Source organism: Salvelinus sp. IW2-2015, linkage group LG11 (genome assembly GCF_002910315.2).
Source record: "Salvelinus sp. IW2-2015 linkage group LG11, ASM291031v2, whole genome shotgun sequence".
Classification (NCBI taxonomy): Eukaryota; Metazoa; Chordata; class Actinopteri; order Salmoniformes; family Salmonidae; genus Salvelinus; species Salvelinus sp. IW2-2015.
This window is the reverse complement of record NC_036851.1, coordinates 11,599,310-11,619,061: the sequence shown is the minus strand read 5'-3', so window position 1 is coordinate 11,619,061 and position 19,752 is coordinate 11,599,310. Positions and strand designations below refer to the sequence as shown.

Sequence of the window (19,752 nt, the reverse complement as noted above, 5' to 3'; positions counted from 1 at the left end):
CACCCAGCTAAAGCGTTCTGTCTTCGCTTGTGTTCCCAGCATGCCTGTAAAATCCCTTTCGCAGGATGTGACACCCCATGTCCCTGTAGGTTGACCCAATAATTCATTGCCAGCTGCTGTCTCCTAATCTGCAATGGCATATCCTCTATCTCCACCTGTAGTGCAGCCACTGGGGAGGTCTGAAACACCCCACTATATATTCTTGTTCCTGTATGACATCTAGCCTTTCCAATGATGTCCGGGCTGCCGAACCAGATGCTATACTGCTTTAGTCTATTACAGATCAGATCAATGCAACATACATGGTCTTCAATGAGGAACGCCCAGCCCCCCACTCCTTCCCCGTCAGACAGCCCATCACATTTAGCACCTTCTGACACTTTCCCATCACTCTCTCAATGTGTTCTGTCCAGGTCAGTCTCGTGTCAAAGTTTACCCCAAGGAACCTGAAGGCCCCCACCCTCTCCAAGTTTCTCCCATATAACCTCTAATCTCCCACCTTCCTCCTGGTAAAGAACACTGAGTTCTCTACAGAGATCCTGAATCCCAACATTAATGCCCACTGCTCTACCTCATTAATTGCTTCCTGTACCTTCCTGACTATGTAATGGCACATTCCTTCCCCTCTTCCATAAGGCCCCATCATCTGCAAATAACCTCCCAATATCCGGCTGTACCTGAGAGTTAACATCATTTATCATGATTGAGAACAACAGAGGACTAATCACGCTCCCCTGCGGTGTACCGTTATCCACCAGGTAGCGGCCTGATAGAGACTTTGATAGACTTTCTGATAGTGACTTGGATAGATCTTCCAAACAGGAAATCATTTAGCCAGTTGTACATTCTTCCTCCTACCCCCATAATAATCAAGCTTGATTAACAACCCCTCCTTGAACATCATATCATGGCTTCTCCACATCAAAAAAGACAGCTACAACAGTCTCCTTGTTCACCTGAGCCTTCCTGACCTCTGCTTCTAAGCAGAACACTGGGTCCATAGTTCCCCTACCCTTCCTGAACCCACTCTGATGTGGCGATACTAGCACCCTGCTCTCCAGGAAGTAAGTTAGCCTCTCCGTAATTATACGTTCCATAATCTTACATACATGTGATGTTAAAGCTATTGGCCGATAGCTTGTTGGCCTCATTGGGTCCTTCCCTGGCTTCCGGATTGGTACCACTATTGCCTCCTTCCAACTGCCTGGTAGTTTCCCCTCCTCCCACACTCTGTTGTACAACTCCAACACCTTATCCAGTGCCTCATCACTAAGCTGGGTCAACATAACATAGCATACCTCATCTTTCCCAGGTGAAGTTAACCCAGCCTTACCTATTGCCCTTTTCACCTCTACCATGGTAAATGGTGCATTCAACACATCATTTACATCCTCCCTCCTATCCAGCACTCCAGGATGCTCCCCTCTCGTTCTCTCTCTCCCCCTCTGACAAATATGCCGAGCTATGCACTTGGACAAATGCTTTGGCCATCATCTCTGCCTTCTCATCAATCTGTTACTGCCACACCCTTCCAACTCGTCAACACTGGATAATTCCACTCCCTTCTGACACCACTAATCCTCTTAATCATCCCCCACACTTCTCCCACAGGTGTCGCCCTTCCAATGGTGTCACAGAGACGACGCCAGCATGACCTCTTTGCCTGATGGATAGTTCTCCTCACCAGACCTGAGCCTGCTTATACTGAATCCGATGGAAGTTATGCGTCCTTTTTAAGTACTCTAATTTCCCTGTTCCGACTCCTCACCATTGCCCCACACTCCACCCCCGTCCCTACCAACCACTACATATCCCTGTATGACAAAACTCCACAGTCGGTTTGAGCCATGTTTCCTGCACACAAATCACATCAGGCTTAGCTGACATATCTGCCCATTGGCCAACAGCATATATATTTTTTTTTTAACCTTTAACCTTTAACTAGGCAAGAAAGTTAAGAACAAATTCTTATTTTCAATGACGGCCTATGAACAGTGGGTTAACTGCCTTGTTCAGAAGCAGAACGACATATTTTTTTCCCTTGTCAGCTCGGGGATTCGATCTTGCAACCTTTCGGTTACCAGTCCAACGCTCTAACCACTAGGCTACCTGCCGCCCAATTCCAATGCACATCTACTAATAATGAATAAGCTTTAGTAGCAGGTGAATGCATTACGCTATAGAAAATGAACATAGGTCTCAATCTCTCAAGCATAAGTCCCCTTCCTTATAAATAATCTGCTAATATGTATAGTTCAAGTCTTGCACTGCCAACTTGGATCTAATGTAGCTAGCGAACACACCCTCCTGTCTGTCTGCACCTGTCCGAACAGCATGTTAGCCTGTCCACTTTGGATATATGTTGAAATCAAGTGGCCTACCTGGATAAGATGCTTATTTAGAGCTCAGAACGAGAACGAGTTGCTTATCCACTTTATGTAGCCTCGTCCACTTATTTGAATCAATAACGTTTTTTTCTCACGTAGTATAAGCACTCGGATGCAAGCGTTAGCATAATTAGCATTCACACAGAGTTGGAACTGCTTGCTGGAACTGCTTGTTGTGAGTGGCAGCGGGTGGTTTGTATGTGTTGTGGGGGAAGTTGCAGAGCACAAAAAGAGCGAGGGAGACGAGACCAAAAATACAACAAGAGAACCAGTGGATATGAGGACGCAAAATGAGCTAACATTCAACCTTAACGAGTACTCCATTATGAAATTTCAAATTTAATTCTAATTAAAGTTGATTTGAATTAATAATCAATGCAGCCCTTTTGTTACTACCAATGATGTATACCTACAGTGGCTAGATAGCTAGCATGGAGGAAGCTTTCCCATTTGTTTAATGAAGTGTGATTGGATTAGCTACAGTTGAATTCGGAAGTTTACATACACTTAGGTTGGAGTCATTAAAACTCATTTTTCAACCACTCCACTAATTTCTTGTTAACAAACTATAGTTTTGGAAAGTCGGTTAGAAAATCTACTTTGTGCATGACATAAGTCATTTTTCCAACAATTGTTTACAGACAGATTATTTCACTTATTTCACATTCATTTACTGTATCACAATTCCAGTGGGTCAGAAGTTTACATACACTAAGTTGACTGTGCCTTTAAACAGCTTGGAAAATTCCAGAAAAATATGTCATGGCTTTAGAAGCTTCTGATAGGCTAATTTACATAATTTTTACATAATAATTTACAAACAATAGTAAGCCAGTATAAATACCATGGGACCACGCAGCCATCATACAGCTCAGGAAGAAGACGTGTTCTGTCTCCTAGAGATGAACGTGCTTTGGTGCGAAAAGTGCAAATCAATCCCAGAATAACAACAAAAGACCTTGTGAAGATGCTGGAGGAAACGGGTACAAAAGTATCTATATCCACAGTAAAATGAGTCCATAGCCTATATCGACATAACCTGAAAGGCCGCAAGGAAGATGCCACTGCTCCAAAACTGTCAGAAAAAAGCCAGAATACGGTTTGCAACTGCACATGGGAACAAAGATTGTACTTTTTGGAGAAATGTCCTCTGGTCTGATGAAACAAAAATAGAACTGTTTGGCCATAATGACCATCGTTATGTTTGGAGGAAAAAGGGGGAGGCTTGCAAGCTGAAGAACACCGTCCCAGCCGTGAAGCACGGGGTGGCAGCATCATGTTGTGGGGCTGCTTTGCTGCAGGAGGGACTAGTACACTTCACAAAATAGATGGCATCATGAGGACGGAAAATTATGTGGATGTATTGAAGCAATATCTCAAAACATCAGTCAGGAAGTTAAAGCTTGGTCGCAAATGGGTCTTCCAAATGGACAATGACCCCAAGGACACTTCCAAAGTTGTGGCAAAATGGCTTAAGGACAATAAAGTCAAGGTATTGGAGTGGCCATCACAAAGCCCTGACCTCAATCCTATAGAACATTTGTGGGCAGAACTGAAAAAGCGTGTGCGAGCAAGGAGGCCTACAAACCTGACTCAGTTACACCAGTTCTGTCAGGAGGAATGGGCCAAAATTCACCCAACTTATTGTGGGAAGCTTGTGGAAGGCTACCCGAAACGTTTGACCCAAGTTAAACAATTTAAAGGCAATGCTACCAAATACTAATTGAGTGTATGTAAACTTCTGACCCACTGGGAATGTGATGAAATAAATAAAAGCTGAAATAAATCATTCCCTCTACTATTATTCTGACATTTCACATTCTTAAAATAAAGTGGTGATCCTAACTGACCTAAAACAGGGAATCTTTACCAGGATTACATGTCAGGAATTGTGAAAAACTGAGTTTACATGCACCTTAGCCAAATGCATTTAAACTTCCGACTTCAACTGTAATTACTGTATATTGTTAAACTTAAGCAAAATAGGGTTTATCCTTCAAACACAAAACTCCCTTAGCTAGATGGTAGATGCAAGACTTGCAACAGCAAAAAAAAACAGTTAATTATGATTTTAGTTAACTGTTTTGAGCATGAAAGTGGCAGTGCAGGAAAAGTGCCCTCTTTTCTCCGTCTTGTCACTCCTTTCCTTCTCGCTGAAGTTCGTGCTCTCTGATTGGCTCAAAGTTGTCAGGCACACAGCAGGTGGTACCTATTGTTGTGCCAGGCAGGGAGTGGACCCCTATTGTGCAGTCTGACAATTTGGCTGGTGGGTCTGACCTCTTACCCTGGCTGATGAGGTTAAGGCGAGAGCCAGGTCTCTCTCAAGGCTTTGAATCCTCTCATCACGACATCCTGTCTCCTTCAAAAAAATCTGTTTGGCTCGCCGCATTTTGGCTTTGTGCTGAGATCGCTTCTCGGCGTTCTTGCTGTGGGAGCAGAGGAAACCAAACCACACAGCTTTGTTGAGCACCAGAAGAGAGTAAAAGTGTGACTACAGTAGCTAGGCTAAGTCCCTGGTTTTGCATTGTAAATGTTCTCTAGGATCTTTACCTTTTCTGTAAATCCAGGCACGTGAGAACTTCCATGAGCTCCTCTGTCAGTTTCTCACAATCCTCCTGCCTGGCCTCCAGGCATTCCTTCAGGTTTACATAATCAGCAGGAATCTGTGGTCAGTCAGACAGAAAGACATGATCAACATCTACATAGACTAGATGAGGGTCTCAGTTTACATTTGTTCCAATACCATACCATTCTGACTGAAACACAGATACAGTGGGGTCTGAAATGATTGACACGCTTGATAAAGATGAACAATAATGACGGTATAAAATAAATAACTCAAATATTGAAGTGTGTTGTATGCTCAAATTGTTTTAGAAATTATTAGATTGTATACTAATACGAGTATGCTAGTTTTATATGAGAGCCTCTCACCATGAATAATAACAGGGGAGGTTAGCATGTCTGTGTGACCCCAAAATGATACAATACATTATTTACCATAAATTTAGTTTGGGCACAAAATAATCTGAAACCAAAACCAACTACAAATACGTTCAACAAGTTTGTAGAGTCACAAGCTTGATGTAGTCATTGTGTGCTAGGAATATGGGACCAAATCAATAACTTTTGACTACTTTATTTCTAAGAATCTCCAGGGTTGTCAATAATTTTGACCTCTACCTTTTTGGAAACCATTTTTTATTACTATGAACAAAATGTCTTCCTCTCAGCAATTATATTAGTTTAAAATAATATTATTTCTTATTTTTTTGGCATACAATATAGCTTATTGTAATGGGTGCATGCTGGTGGCAGGGAAGTCAGGCGCAGGAGAATGAACTTGGTATAAACGGAGTCGTTTAATAAGTGCTCACAAAACTTTGAAAACCAAAATATACAAAAATAATAAAAGTGGGTACAAAACCCGTCGCACACCAGAACATAACTGCACATAACATACAATCAAACAATCACCGACAAGGGCATGAGGGGAAACAGAGGGTTAAATACACAACATGTAATTGATGGGATTGGAACCAGGTGTGAAGGAAGACAAGACAAAACCATTGGAAAATAAAAAATGGATCAGCGATAGCTAGAAGGTCAGTGACGTCGACCGCCGAACACCGCCCAAACAAGGAGAGGGACCGACTTCGGCGGAAGTCGTGACAGTTATTTTGCAGCTTCCTCTTGAAATTAAGAAAGAGTGCCATGCCCAATAGTCAGAGGGTGCCAAGACACTCACCTCCTGCCTGGCTGTGCCTGTCTGACTCTGCAGCTCTGAGTTAGTGCAGTTCAGGGAGGCTTCCACCTCTCGCAGGGAACACCCCTCCTCCTGCAGCTCCTCCTCCCTCTGCTCCCACATCCTCCTGAATGAACCACACACACGTTTAGACCAGGACAACAAATCTACAACTGCACAAGCTAACCACTACAAGACCATAACTGACCATCACACAGCTGGTTGCTGCTTTAAACAGTTTAACTGAAGCAGCAGAGGGGCCTTTAGTAGGAGAAGGTACCTGTGGAGCTGGTTGTCCTGAGTCCTAAGGGCCGTGTATCTTGCCTCCTCCTCTTGCTGGCCAGACTCTGTGTTGCGGTTTCTTTCCACGTTCAGCTGCTGCTGCAGACCCTGCATCTGAGTCAAAGAGGCAGCAGAGGGAAGAGGTCATTTACCTTGTGTGGAAAGTACTACTACTATTATTCTGTTTGGCTTGGTCAGAGAGTTCAGAACTACAGATTTTATTTCTCTCTATGGGTGCCAATCTTATCCACTTATCCATCCACGACTAATCTGCGTGGAATTAAATTAGTTTAATGAACTGGAACAAAGTTGATTGGAACAAATTTCACTGTCCCTCTGCGGAAATTTATTGGCCACCCCTGGCTTGAGACTATAGGCTGAAGACTATGAATGACACTGCACTCCTGCATGGTGTCTCACCTCTACCTCCATGGCTTTGAGCTTGGCCCTCTCAGCGCTCAGCTCCTCCAGCAGACGGCTGCAACTCTGGGCTTTCTGGCTGCTCTGGGCCAGCCCCTCCCTCAGCTCCCTACTCTCCTGCTGCAGAGCCCTCTGCTCCAGATGGCTGACCATAGCTTGGCCCTGCTTCAACTCAGCACACACCTGAACACCACCACAACCACACACACAACCAAATCAAATCAAATTTTATTTGTCACATACACATGGTTAGCAGATGTTAATGTGAGTGTAGCGAAATGCTTGTGCTTCTAGTTCTGACAATGCAGTAATCTAACCTAACAATTCCACAACTACTACCTTTTACACACAAGTGTAAAGGGATAAAGAATATGTACACAAAGACAACCAGTACATTTACATACAGAGAAACCATGATTTGTTTTCACAAAATGTAATCCATAAAATGGTCCTTTGGATTGTTGACATAAAGTACCAGTCAAAAGTTTGGACACACCTACTCATTCAAGGGTTTTTCTTTATTTTTACTATTTTCTACATTGTAGAATAATAGTGGAGACATCAAAACTATGAAATAACACATGTGGAATCATGTAGTAACCAAAAAAAAGGTTAAACAAATCAACATTTATTTTGATTTGCCATTTTGATTTGCCACCCTGTGCCTTGACAGCTTTGCACACTCTTGGCATTCTGTCAACCAGCTTCATGAGGAATGCTTTTTCAACAGTCTTGAAGGAGTTCCCACATATGCAGAGCACTTGTTGGCTGCTTTTCCTTCACTCTGCGGTAAAACTCATACCAAACCATCTCAATTGGGTTGAGGTCGGGTGACTGTGGAGGCCAGGTCATCTGTTGCAGCACTCCATCAATCTCCTTCTTGTTCAAATAGCCCTTACACAGCCTGGAGGGCCATCCCACTAAGCGCAAACCAGATGGGATGGCGTATCGCATCAGAATGCTGTGGTAGCCATGCTGGTTAAGTGTGCCTTGAATTCTAAATAAATCACAGACAGTGTCACCAGCACCACTACACCATCACACCACCTCCTCCATGCTTCACGGTGGAAACCAATCATGAGGAGATCATCTGTTCACCTACTCTGCGTCTCACAAAGACACAGCGGTTGGAACCAAAAATCTCAGATTTGGACTCAGACCAAAGGACAGATTTCCACCGGTATAATGTTCATTACTCATGTTTCTTGGCCCAAGCAAGTCTCTTCTTATTATTGGTGTCCTTTAGTAGTGGTTTCTTTGCAGCAATTTGACATTGAAGGCCTGATTCACACAGTCTCCTTTGAACAGTTGATGTTGAGATGTGTCTGTTAATGGAATTCTGTGAAGCATTTATTTGGGCTGCAATCTGAGGTGCAGTTAACTCTAATGAACTCTGCAGTAAATGTAACTCTGGGTCTTCCTTTCCTGTGGCGGTCCTCATGAGAGACAGTTTCATCATAGCGCTTGATGGTTATTGCAACTGCGCGTGAGGAAACTTTCAAAGTTCTTTACATTTTCTGGATTGTCTGACCTTCATGTGTTAAAGTAATGATGGACTGTCGTTTCTCTTTGCTTATTTGAGCTTTTTTTGCCATAATATGGACTTGGTCTTTTACCAAATAGGGCTATCTTCTTTATACCACCCATACCTTGTCACAACACAACTGATTGGCTCAAACGCATTACGAAGGAAAGAAATTCCACAAATTACTTTTAACAAAGCACACCTGTTAATTGAAATGCATTCCAAATGACTACCTCATGAAGCTGGTTGAGAGAATGCAAACAGTGTGCAAAGCTGTCATGCAAAAGGTGGCAAATCAAAATATATTTGGATTAGTTTAACACTTTTTTGGTTACTACATGATTATTATTCTACAATGTATAAAATAGTAAAAATAAAGAAAAACCCTGGAATGAGTAAGTGTTTCCAAACTTTTGACTGGTACTGTATATTTGACATTTGTATCTAAAAGCATATTTGTGAAATAATCAAAGTTGGCATATTTATTACATTTTGGCCTTACCAAGGCCTCCTTTAAGACTATTTATGAATGTATTGAAACATTTACTAAATCCAATATTATTATTATTTTTTTTTAATATTCATAAACTAATGTAAGACATTTTTTATTGAAATAGTATCAGTATCAAAATACTACTCATATTACAGAGCAAGCGATAAGGCTTTATATGACACCAATTGTTGCTTGGTAGCATCTACAGATTAAACATTATGGAGTCTTAGGCCTGGTTAAGGCCAAAGTGTTACAAATACTCCAACTTCAATGAATTATGCTTTAAAATATACATGTAAAATATAATAAAGAAAAACCCTGGACTGAGTAGGTGTGTCCAAACTTTTGACTGGTACTGTATGTCAACAAACCTTCCTCCAAAGGACCATTCTATGGATTAAATGGAGTAAAAATAACAAAAATAATGGTATTATTTTGTACTGGTTTCATAAGGAATCACTCCTGAGTAGGGTTGTAAAAGCTATCGTTAATTTACCAAATTTACCAGAATCTCCTGTAATTTTGGTAATTAACTGGTAATCTATCTAGCTAAGGATCCTGGGACTAAACACCTCCCTCTGCAACTGGATCCTGGACTTCCTGATGGGCCGCCCCCAGGTGGTGAGGGTAGGTAGCAACACATCTGCCACGCTGATCCTCAACACTGGTGGAGCTCCCCAGCTTAGTGATGAGCTTTGAAGGCACTATGGTGTTGAACGCTGAGCTGTAGTCAATGAACAGCATTCTCACATTGGTGTTCCTTTTGTCCAGGTGAGAAAGGGCAGTGTGGAGTGCAATAGAGATCGCATCATCTGTGGATCTGTTGGTGCGGTATGGAAATTGGGGTTGGTCTAGGGTTTCTGGGATAATGGTGTTGATGTGAGCCATGACCAGCCTTTCAAAGCGTTTCATGGCTACAGACGTGAGTGCTACAGGGCGGAGGTCATTTAGGCAGGTTACCTTAGTGTTCTTAGGCACAGGGACTATGGTGGTCTGCTTGAAACATGTTGATATTGCAGACTCAGAAAGGGAGAGGTTGAAAATGTCAGTGATGACACTTGCCAGTTGGTCAGCGCATGCGCATGCGCATTTAAGTCCTGTATTGACGCTTGCCTGTTTCATGGTTCATCAGAGGGCATGGTAGGATTTCTTATAAGCTTCCAGGTTAGAGTCCCGCTCCTTGAAAGCGGCAGCTTTACCCTTTAGCTCAGTGCGAATGTTGCCTGTAATTCATGGCTTCTGGTTGGGGTATGTATGTACAGTAACTGTGGAGACAACGTCCTCGATGCACTTATTGATAAAGTTGATGTGGTGTACTCCACTAGTCACCTGATCCTCACAAGGCATCCTGATCTCTTTCCGCAAAACCTACGTTTCCTTTTCCAGCAAATCACAGGGATCTGGGCCTGGTCGGGTGTCTGTAGTATATCCCTCGCGTCCGACTCATTGAAGAAGAACTCCTCGTCCAATTTGAGGTGAGTAATCCCAGTTCTGATGTTCAGAAGCTCTTTTTCGGTCATTAGAGACGGTAGCAGCAACATTATGTACAAAACAAGTTACGAACAACGCAAAAAAAAATAAAAAAAATAACATGGTTGGTTAAGCGCCAATAAGACGGCAGCCCTCCCCTCCGACGCCATCTTGAAGAAACGGGCCCCTATTGAGGAAGCATTTGGTACTTGGTGAAACTGCTACGTCTATTTGGGATATTGCAACAAATAAGTTCCTTCAAACAACGAACACTGTTATTTTCCCTCGGACATCATTACACGCAAGATAGAACACCAGAATATGTACAGCAATTATTTTTACCACACTGCCGGACGCTGATCTCCTCCTTTTCATCAACAAAACAAATACAATAACAAAGGTGCTGGGCCGAACAGTGCGCTGATTGTTTTCTAGTGCAGAGCCTGTGGTCTAGTGGTAACACTACAGGCATAGACACTTAGGCTGTGTTTACACAGGCTGCCCAATTCTGATTTTTTCCCCCCACTCATTTGATCTTTTGACCCATCACATCAGAGCTTTTTCAGAGCTGATCTGATTGGTCAAAAGACCAATTAGTGAAAGAAAATATCAGAATTAGGCTGCCTTTGGAAACACAGTCATATAGGACAGCACAACCAAGCTGCCATGTCAAATGAATACCCGCTAAATCCATGAAAAACACAGCACAAGCCATTAACATCAGCTGCTTTCAATGGGCCATTGTGTGGGATGTAGACAGTAAAAACAAAACTACATAATTCCAGCAGCTCTTAGGAAAGGTAGTCAGGAAAGAGGATTTCAATTGTAAGATGATTTTTAAGATTAAATGTAAACATGGATTTAAGCAATTTGCTGTGAGATAAGTCTATATTATGTTACTATTCTATCAAACTTAAAACTTGTAAGTTCATTCCATTAACAAATGTGATAAATATTGACATTGACAGTAGGCTAGGTCCTAACCATAGACACATAATTGGTCCTAACTAGCCCATTCACACTAATTCTGTAGCCCCTCCTAGTGGCCACAGCATAACACTACATCATCAGACGGACAGGAGTCATCCTCACCTTAAGCTGCAGTTCCACCGCCTGACTACAATGCGGCTGTTGCTGCCTGCTCCGGCCCAGAGCTTCATCCAGCTTCAACTCCTCCCTCATATTCTCAAGATGTTCGTATTCCTTCTTCTCCTCATCCATCTTAATCTCCACCTCCTCTTTCTTAGTCTTCAGTTCCTCATATTCCTCCTCCACCTCCTCGGTCTTATCCATCAGCAGCTCCAGAACCTTCTCCTCCTCTTCTCTCTGCTTCTTCAGCTCCTCGTAGTCCTCGTACTCCTCTGCCTTCCTCGTAACATTCAGCAGCTCATCGTATTTCTCCTGCAGCCCCTGCAGTTGACGCCGCACATCATTTAGTTTGTCCTTGGTCTCGGACTGCTGGAGGCATCTGCATGAAAGAGAGACACATCATCACCATCTGACAACAGATTTCACTTTCCTTTCCTCTTTCAAATGAATTAACTGGAACACCATCTACTATCAGCCAACACAAATCTGAGACATGTACTGGGTTTGGTTTTGGGCTAAGTTCTAGAGACAAAGTTAAGGTGGGACCTTTCATGGGTCTTGTCCTGGTCCAGGAGTAGTAGTTCTGTCTGGAGACAGACAGTGTGCATCTGAGGGGCGGGTATCCCTTCTCCCTGAAATACACAACAACAGGAAAGGCAGTTAAGTGACAGGCTGATTTGTTGTAATTTGATGGGGTCTCATCTCCATACTGTGTTTGGTTGTACCTTAGCCAAGTTAAGCTGCAGTGCTTCTGGGTGGATCTTAGCCGCATTGTCAGAGTCCTTAATTTTCTCCACCTAGGGAACAACAGTATGTCCACATTACATACAGTAACTATCGTGACCTTCACCCCCCTCATACATTGTAGCCAAAATGACTGCATCTTGTCCATTATCCATTTCTTTATGACAATTTTAGGAGGAGGATAACTGAATCCAGGAATGGCAGATTACCGTCTCTAGGAGGGTCTTTCTCTCTGCGTCCATGGTGCGCACCCTCGTCCTGAGGGCTCTGATCTCCTGGTCCAGACGATCATTCAGCTCCTTGGCCTTACGCAACTCCACCACGTCTATAGGAGGGACGAAGGGACATTTTACCCTCCAAACTATGGGTGTCACTGTCCTCACGTCAGTTACAGTCAGTCAGTCATACTTCTGGAATAGCCTAAAGCGATATTGTGCAGTTCCTTTGACATTCTGAAAGGCTGTTCTCTGAAAATGCTCCACAAAGGAATATTTTTTACAGTAATCCAAAATGTAAAGTAAATATCTTATTACCACATTTCTTGAGCTTTTCCACTTCCTGTCTGAGCTGCTCTACCTCCTCCTGGGCTCCCTGCAGCTCTGGCTCTGGGTTAAGCACACATACACTTATTCAAGACGGAGAAATACATAACACACAACTGGCACACAAAACATGCACACATTAATAAAGTTGCTCGTTAATTTTTTACTTTAGTTTATTTAGGAAATATTTTTCTTAACTCTTATTTGTCTTAAAACTGCATTGTTGGTTAAGGGCTTGTAAGTAAGCATTTCACGTCAAGGTCTACACCTCTTGTATTCGGTGCATGTGACAAATAACATTTGATTTGAACAGTAACTAGTACCCTCACTTAGCAGAGAAAAGGGCTGTGTGAAATCTGGCCTCACCATAGGCACTCTGGGTCATGCGGGCTGACTCTAGCTCATCGGTCAGACGTCGGATCTCTCTGTGGGCCATGGCCAAGCGGCGTGACGCCTCCTCCAGGTCTCTCTCTAGATGGGCCCACTCCCGCTCCACACTGAGCCCTGACCCCGGCCTGAGCTCAACCTTGGGAGGGGAAGAGAGCAGACCACACCACTGAGCACGGAGAGGAATCTATCATCGCTGTCTACAGGAGTACTATTGATTTGACGAATCATTCTCTCCAGGAAAACGTGGAGTCATTTGAAAGATCACTGCTGTGAGGCATTAGCTGTTCCTCACGCCGAGAAGGTTAAAGAAGGTTAAAACAGAATAAAGAGAAACATTCTTTTTTTTTTTTTAATTGGTCAGGAAATCACACGTGCAGTACATGCATTTGGTTCAGACAGGATACCATTGACACTGAGGGGTGTAGACTCCAAAATACCCATTACATCCACACACCCAGAAACATGGAACAATGTTAACTTGAAAGAATTAGCGTTTTCGTCATGAATATTGTTCTGAAGGCAGCTCTTCAGAGTGATCACTAGCTGGCACAGCCACAAAGTCATAAAATCATTAACCTTAACCACACTGCTAACCCTAATGCCTAACCCTAACTTTAAATTATGACCGAAAAACATATTTTTGTTTTGATGAATTTTTTCAACATAGGCAAATTTGACCCATCTAGCAGAAATCGCACAGTTCTGCCTCAAGGACACGACTCATCCCAATAAACGTCAATCTGCAAAGAGAACAGGAAAGAGATGCAGCAAACACAGTAATTACAGGGCATGCACAGGGGTCCCCACACCATGCTGAAGAGTTTCAACATAAACTACAGCATCTTATTCAGGCTAAGTGTTAATGAGGATGCAGTATTATCTAAATGGACATACTGAGGCCAAAGCCTGTTTGCTCTGAGCTGCCTTGCGGAGTCCAAAGAGCCTCTTCCATGGGCTCTGGCCACGTGAGGGTGCCCCCTTGTGGAAAGAGAGTGGAATGAATGAACAGTTTAGTTACAGACAGGGGTCTGGATCATCTTCTCTCTCCATGGTCTTGCCAGCAGAGCTGCAGCATGTCCACTGTCTATGACACCCTGATTTAGCAAATTCACTATAACAACATGAACCAACTATAGTATTTCCATGTAACTATATATCTTCATGGAACATTTGTGACAGTTACTAAACCACTGGAATGAACTGAACAAGAAAAGAAATGTGACTTCTAAAGTACTTTGGTTAGCGCTAATCCTCTCATCTAAACTCAGTATAATCTTGGACTGAGAGAAAGCATGAGCCAGCGAGTTGGTCTCACCTGGTCCATGCTCTCTTTGGGGCACTGAATCTGGGACTGTGTCTCCTGCTGGCTGGCGGAGGGAGTGCCTGCCTGGGCATCGGGGACCTGCGGGGCCTGGGGGTCATCAGGTCTCTCCAGCAGGGAGGCCCTCTCCACCAGCAGGTAGGCCACCTGTTCACTGTGACTGCTGGGAATCACTTCTGCCAGGCCCTCCTGGTACAACATCTCAGCCACCTCATTCATCTGGGCATCTACACACACACACACACACACACACACACACACACACACACACACACACACACGGTAAGGAAGAAAATAAAGTGTAAGTACAATGCCTACAACACTTCACTTAAAAGGGGACTATTACAAATTGATAAGGACACTAATGACACTGATATGACAGGGAATGGGATACACATTTGAATCCTACACACAAAGAACCATATGTGCGTTTAAACTAGAACGTATAATTGAAAGAGAGAAGTGTGATGACATGATCATTCAATAATTACACTTGATGTGGTATACACATGCCCAAAAAAAGACAGACAATATCAGATTTTTTTTTTTTAAAGCAACGTGGTTATTCGTTCCAAAGGTTCATTTGTTTCCATAGGGTTACATTTTTCACATCTTATCTGGGTTCTAGGTCGCACCTTGCTGGAGTGTCAGGCGTTGCAGCTGGGCCCTGAGGACCTCATTCTCCTGCTCGTACTCCTGGGCCAGGGCATCCCTCTTCTCTGATAGGCTACGGATGTGCTCTAGGTACCTCTGCACCTGAGATAGACACATATCATCAGCTCAGGCCCTGCGCTTTGGCTGAAGCCAGATGAGTGAGTTCCTGTACCCACCACATGGTGCCAATCAGAGAAAAAGTATTGAGATGAATGTATGTGCAGCCTGTACAGTACAGTGTAGCATCACAGACAAAACTCTAGGTAATGGCTCACCTCGGCCATCTCGGCAGAGTGGCGTGCTCGTAGGCTGTCCAGGTCATAGGTCACGGCGACAAGGCGTCCCTCGCTGTGCTGGAACAGCCTCCATAGGAAACCCAGCTGCTCCTTCACTGAGGCCCCGGGGGCCATGCCCTCCTCCTGCAGATAGAGGACCACATGCTCCAGTTCCTTCTGCTCCTCCTGGGGTTAACATGACAGAGAGACAACCACAGAGATCAGACACTGATAGGCACCTTCTATTGAATGGAATGTCTCAATGCTGTTTCTTGTAATTGTATTTGTAATGATTGACTATCAGCTGGAAAGCAAATAGCTGCTATGAAGATGGTCAAAGACAAGGCAAAAACAAAGTGAAACTCATTCTTCTGCTTCTCCTCCTGGGCTAGAACATCCTTCTGCTCTGACAGGCTGGGGATCTGCTCTGGGTACTGGGCAATGGGCTGCACGTGAGAGACACTTATCAACAGCGTCTCAAGGTATCGAGGCCGGCTTTAGGCAACATGACCCTATGTTGAGAGAGATTAGTGCACTCTCTGAGACTAATTTGATTTAGTTGAAGGAGAAAATGCTGAACTTGTCAGATCACCTGCCTTGCCATGCAGATTCTTACCTATAAAAGTTTTAATATGAAGCCTGTCAATGGCACTTTGATGAGGAGGCATGGACTGTATCTCTGACACATACAGTTGAAGTCGGAAGTTTACATACACCTTAGCAAAATACATTTAAACTCCGTTTTTCACAATTCCTGACATTTAATCAGAGTAAATATTCCCTGTCTTAGGTCAGTTAGGATCACCACTTTATTTGAAGAATGTGAAATGTCAGAATAATAGTAGAGAGTATGATTTATTTCAGCTTTTATTTCTTTCATCACATTCCCAGTGGGTCAGAAGTTTACATACACTCAATTAGTATTTGGTAACATTTTTTATTTTTATTTTTTATTTCACCTTTATTTAACCAGGTAGGCTAGTTGAGAACAAGTTCTCATTTGCAACTGCGACCTGGCCAAGATAAAGCATAGCAGTGTGAACAGACAACACAGAGTTACACATGGAGTAAACAATAAACAAGTCAATAACATGGTAGAAAAAAAGAGAATCTATATACAATGTGTGCAAAAGGCATGAGGTAGGCAATAAATCAAATAATTACAGTTTAGCAGATTAACACTGGAGTGACATTGCCTTTAAATTGTTTAACTTGGGTCAAACATTTTGGGTAGCCTTCCACAAAATTTGTGAATTTTGGCCCATTCCTCCTGACAGAGCTGGTGTAACTGAGTCAGGTTTGTAGGCCTTCTTGTTCGCACACACTTTTTCAGTTCTGCCCAGAAATGTTCAATAGGATTGAGGTCAGGGCTTTGTGATGGCCACTCCAATACCTTGACTTTGTTGTCCTTATGCCATTTTGCCACAACTTTGGAAGTATGCTTGGGGTCATTGTCCATTTGGAAGACCCATTTGCGACCAAGCTTTAACTTCCTGACTGATGTCTTGAGATGTTGCTTCAATATATCCACATACATTTTCCGTCCTCATGATGCCATCTAATTTTGTGAAGTGCACCAGTCCCTCCTGCAGCAAAGCACCCCCACAACATGATGCTGCCACCCCCGTGCTTCACAGTTGGGATGGTGTTCTTCGGTATGGCGGTTTTGGAGCAGTGGCTTTTTCCTTGCTGAGCAGCCTTTCAGGTTATGTTGATATAGGACTCGTTTTACTGTGGATATAGATACTTTTGTACCTGTTTCCTCCAGCATCTTCACAAGGTCCTTTGCTGTTGTTCTGGGATTGATTTGCACTTTTCGCACCAAAGTACGTTCACCTCTAGGAGACAGAACACGTCTCCTTTCTGAGCGGTATGACGGCTGCGTGGTCCCATGGTGTTTATACTGGCGTACTATTGTTTGTACAGATGAACGTGGTAAACTTCAGGTGTTTGGAAATTGCTTTCAAGGATGAACCAGACTTGTGGAGGTATAAAAAAGAAAATCTGAGGTCTTCGCTGATTTCGTTTGATTTTCCCATGAGGCACTGAGTTTGAAGGTAGGCCTTGAAATACATCCACAGGTACACCTCCAATTGACTCAAATGATGTCAATTAGCCTATCAGAAGTTTCTAAAGCCATGACACCATTTTCTAGAATTTTCCAAGCTGTTTAAAGGCACAGTCAACTTAGTGTATGTAAACTTCTGACCCACTGGAATTGTGATACAGTGAATTATAAGTGAAATAATATGTCTGTAAACAATTGTTGGAAAAATACTTGTGTCATGCACAAAGTAGATGTCCTAACCGACTTGCCAAAACTATAGTTTGTTAGCAAGAAATTTGTGGAGTGGTTGAAAAACGAGTTTTAAACTTCTGACTTCAACTATAATTTATTCATGTTTTTTCCACATCTCATGCACTGCACTGTTCAGTATGACAAACATACAGTAGACTTTCTCAGAGGGGGTGGGTTAAATGCAGAAGACACATTTAGGTTGACTGCATTCAGTTGTTTGCAACTGACTAGGTATCGCCTTTTCCTTCCTCTGTGGATGACTATACTGTTGAGACTATGGATCCACATAACTTTGAGAAACAACTGTTGCTTATTAGCGTCAGCTGCAGTTGGGATAGTCAGGAGAGGTTTGCCTGAAATGTGCAGCTGTTCAAATGCCCATCAGACCTTCCCAACTATTTTAAGAGTCGTTTTTGGAAAGGAATCTTACATTTATAATTTACTATGAGAAAAAATGGCCAAGGTAAATCCTGTTAAATCAAGTCTGCGGTTAATGACAGTTGATTATAGTCATCATTCTAGTTTTGCCAGAGAAAGTCTGTCACTGTCATGGAGGGTTTGTAGCCTGGATACTGTACTCATTCTAAACTTATTTTGAAGGGTTGTCAGAAAAGTTAAATGGTAAATGTTGATCAACAGTTGCAAATAGGCTAGTATAAAGTCGTCAACATCAAATTGTAAAACTATGAAAGAAAGAGGGACATACCTCACTCTGCTCCGTATCTTCCATGATAGGCGAGACAACTCGAAACAACTGGAAGATTCCTATTATTTAGGCGTTTAATCCCCAAAAATACATAGTCGATGCGAAACATAGAAGTGATTTGCTTCTCCCCAAAAAATGGCTGGAACAAACTCGCTTTCTAAAGTGGAACACATTATCGTTATGCGACGCAACAATGTTGCATTGCATTCCAGAGCCACGGATCGCGTAATAAGGCATTGAGCAGTTCACGGGTTTTTAGTTCGGACATGGCTGAATACAAAAGGCGTTAGCAGACCTACTGTAGAAACTCATCCAGCGAGACGCATGGACGACGACAACCAAGCTAGCACTATTTCCAAACAAGGATACGTTTTTTTATGAGGCATTCTCTGACTCCCTTCTCTTTATAAACCTTATTTCAAAACATGATACATTTATCTATTGTATTGTTAATTTTACGTGTCATGATTGTAGTTATTTTTCTGTCGTCTGTCTTGGTATGCCACGGATCAGTGCACAGTTGGTCTCACTCTCTTCCCATCATAGGCTCCCGTTATTTTTGACTGGGTGGATTGTTTCGGAGTCGTGAACGCGCACCGCGATACCAGCGCACCATTCGCTTCTATTTTCTGGCTACAGAATAGGAAACACCGAGAAAAAAGACATATACCCACGCAACCATGGCCCATGAATCTGTTTAGAATATGTACGTTTTTGTAGCCAACTCTCCCAATCATAGGCTTTAATATTCTTCATGTTAGTTAAAGCTTTTTTATACACAGACCTACTACTTAATTAAGAAATCATCTTCATTTTGTATCGAAATAATACGGTGAAGGTAACTGAATGACAGTAAGATAGTGAACTTTGTATCAATCCTTCTCCATAACAGCAGAAACACTAGAGGGCGCACATATAATGCACAACAGATATGCAACAAAAGACCAAGCTGAAATTCTGATCAAGATAGGGGTGTCATTATATAAATAATAAACATAGAGCTAGTGGTCAGGATATAGTAGGATAGACAGTAGGATAAAAGTACTAAGCCTAACCACAGCCCTAACTTAACCCTAGATTCATGCCTACACCCTACTTCAACCATAACTTAACCCTAGCTTCATGCCTACATCCCAGTTCAACCCTAACCCTAGCTTCATGCCTACATCCCAGTTCAACCCTAACACCCTAGCTTCATGCCTACATCCCAGTTCAACCCTAACCCTAGCTTCATGCCTACATCCCAGTTCAACCTAACCCTAGCTTCATGCCTACATCCCAGTTCAACCCTAACCCTAGCTTCATGCCTACATCCCAGTTCAACCCTAACCTAGCTTCATGCCTACATCCCAGTTCAACCCTAACCCTAGCTATGCTACACCCCAGTTCACCCTAACTTAACCCTAGCTT

The 19,752-nt window shown here is 42.8% G+C and overlaps 1 protein-coding gene across 5 annotated transcripts in view; it reads right to left on the bottom strand.

Annotated features, from left to right (window-relative positions):
* Window positions 1-18,920, bottom strand: part of si:dkey-264d12.5 (coiled-coil domain-containing protein 30) — a 35,766-nt gene extending 16,846 nt beyond the window's left edge. For 3 of the 5 annotated variants that reach the window (XM_023996089.2, XM_023996090.2, XM_070445537.1), the window contains exons 1-16: window positions 18,343-18,919; window positions 15,338-15,523; window positions 15,044-15,164; window positions 14,403-14,635; window positions 13,982-14,065; window positions 13,064-13,223; window positions 12,689-12,760; window positions 12,365-12,480; window positions 12,137-12,208; window positions 11,958-12,043; window positions 11,415-11,790; window positions 6,835-7,017; window positions 6,413-6,528; window positions 6,136-6,259; window positions 4,938-5,050; window positions 4,672-4,813 (exon numbers count right to left, since the gene is read on the bottom strand). In XM_023996089.2, coding sequence (XP_023851857.1) covers window positions 4,672-4,813; window positions 4,938-5,050; window positions 6,136-6,259; window positions 6,413-6,528; window positions 6,835-7,017; window positions 11,415-11,790; window positions 11,958-12,043; window positions 12,137-12,208; window positions 12,365-12,480; window positions 12,689-12,760; window positions 13,064-13,223; window positions 13,982-14,065; window positions 14,403-14,635; window positions 15,044-15,164; window positions 15,338-15,523; window positions 18,343-18,366 — 2,208 coding nt within the window. In that variant the 5' untranslated portion in view covers window positions 18,367-18,919. Of the gene's footprint in view, window positions 1-4,671; window positions 4,814-4,937; window positions 5,051-6,135; window positions 6,260-6,412; window positions 6,529-6,834; window positions 7,018-11,414; window positions 11,791-11,957; window positions 12,044-12,136; window positions 12,209-12,364; window positions 12,481-12,688; window positions 12,761-13,063; window positions 13,224-13,981; window positions 14,066-14,402; window positions 14,636-15,043; window positions 15,165-15,337; window positions 15,524-18,342 lie in introns of all 5 variants that reach the window. The other 2 variants (XM_070445538.1, XM_023996091.2) reach the window with 2 other exon arrangements.
* Window positions 18,921-19,752: the final 832 nt, after the last annotated feature.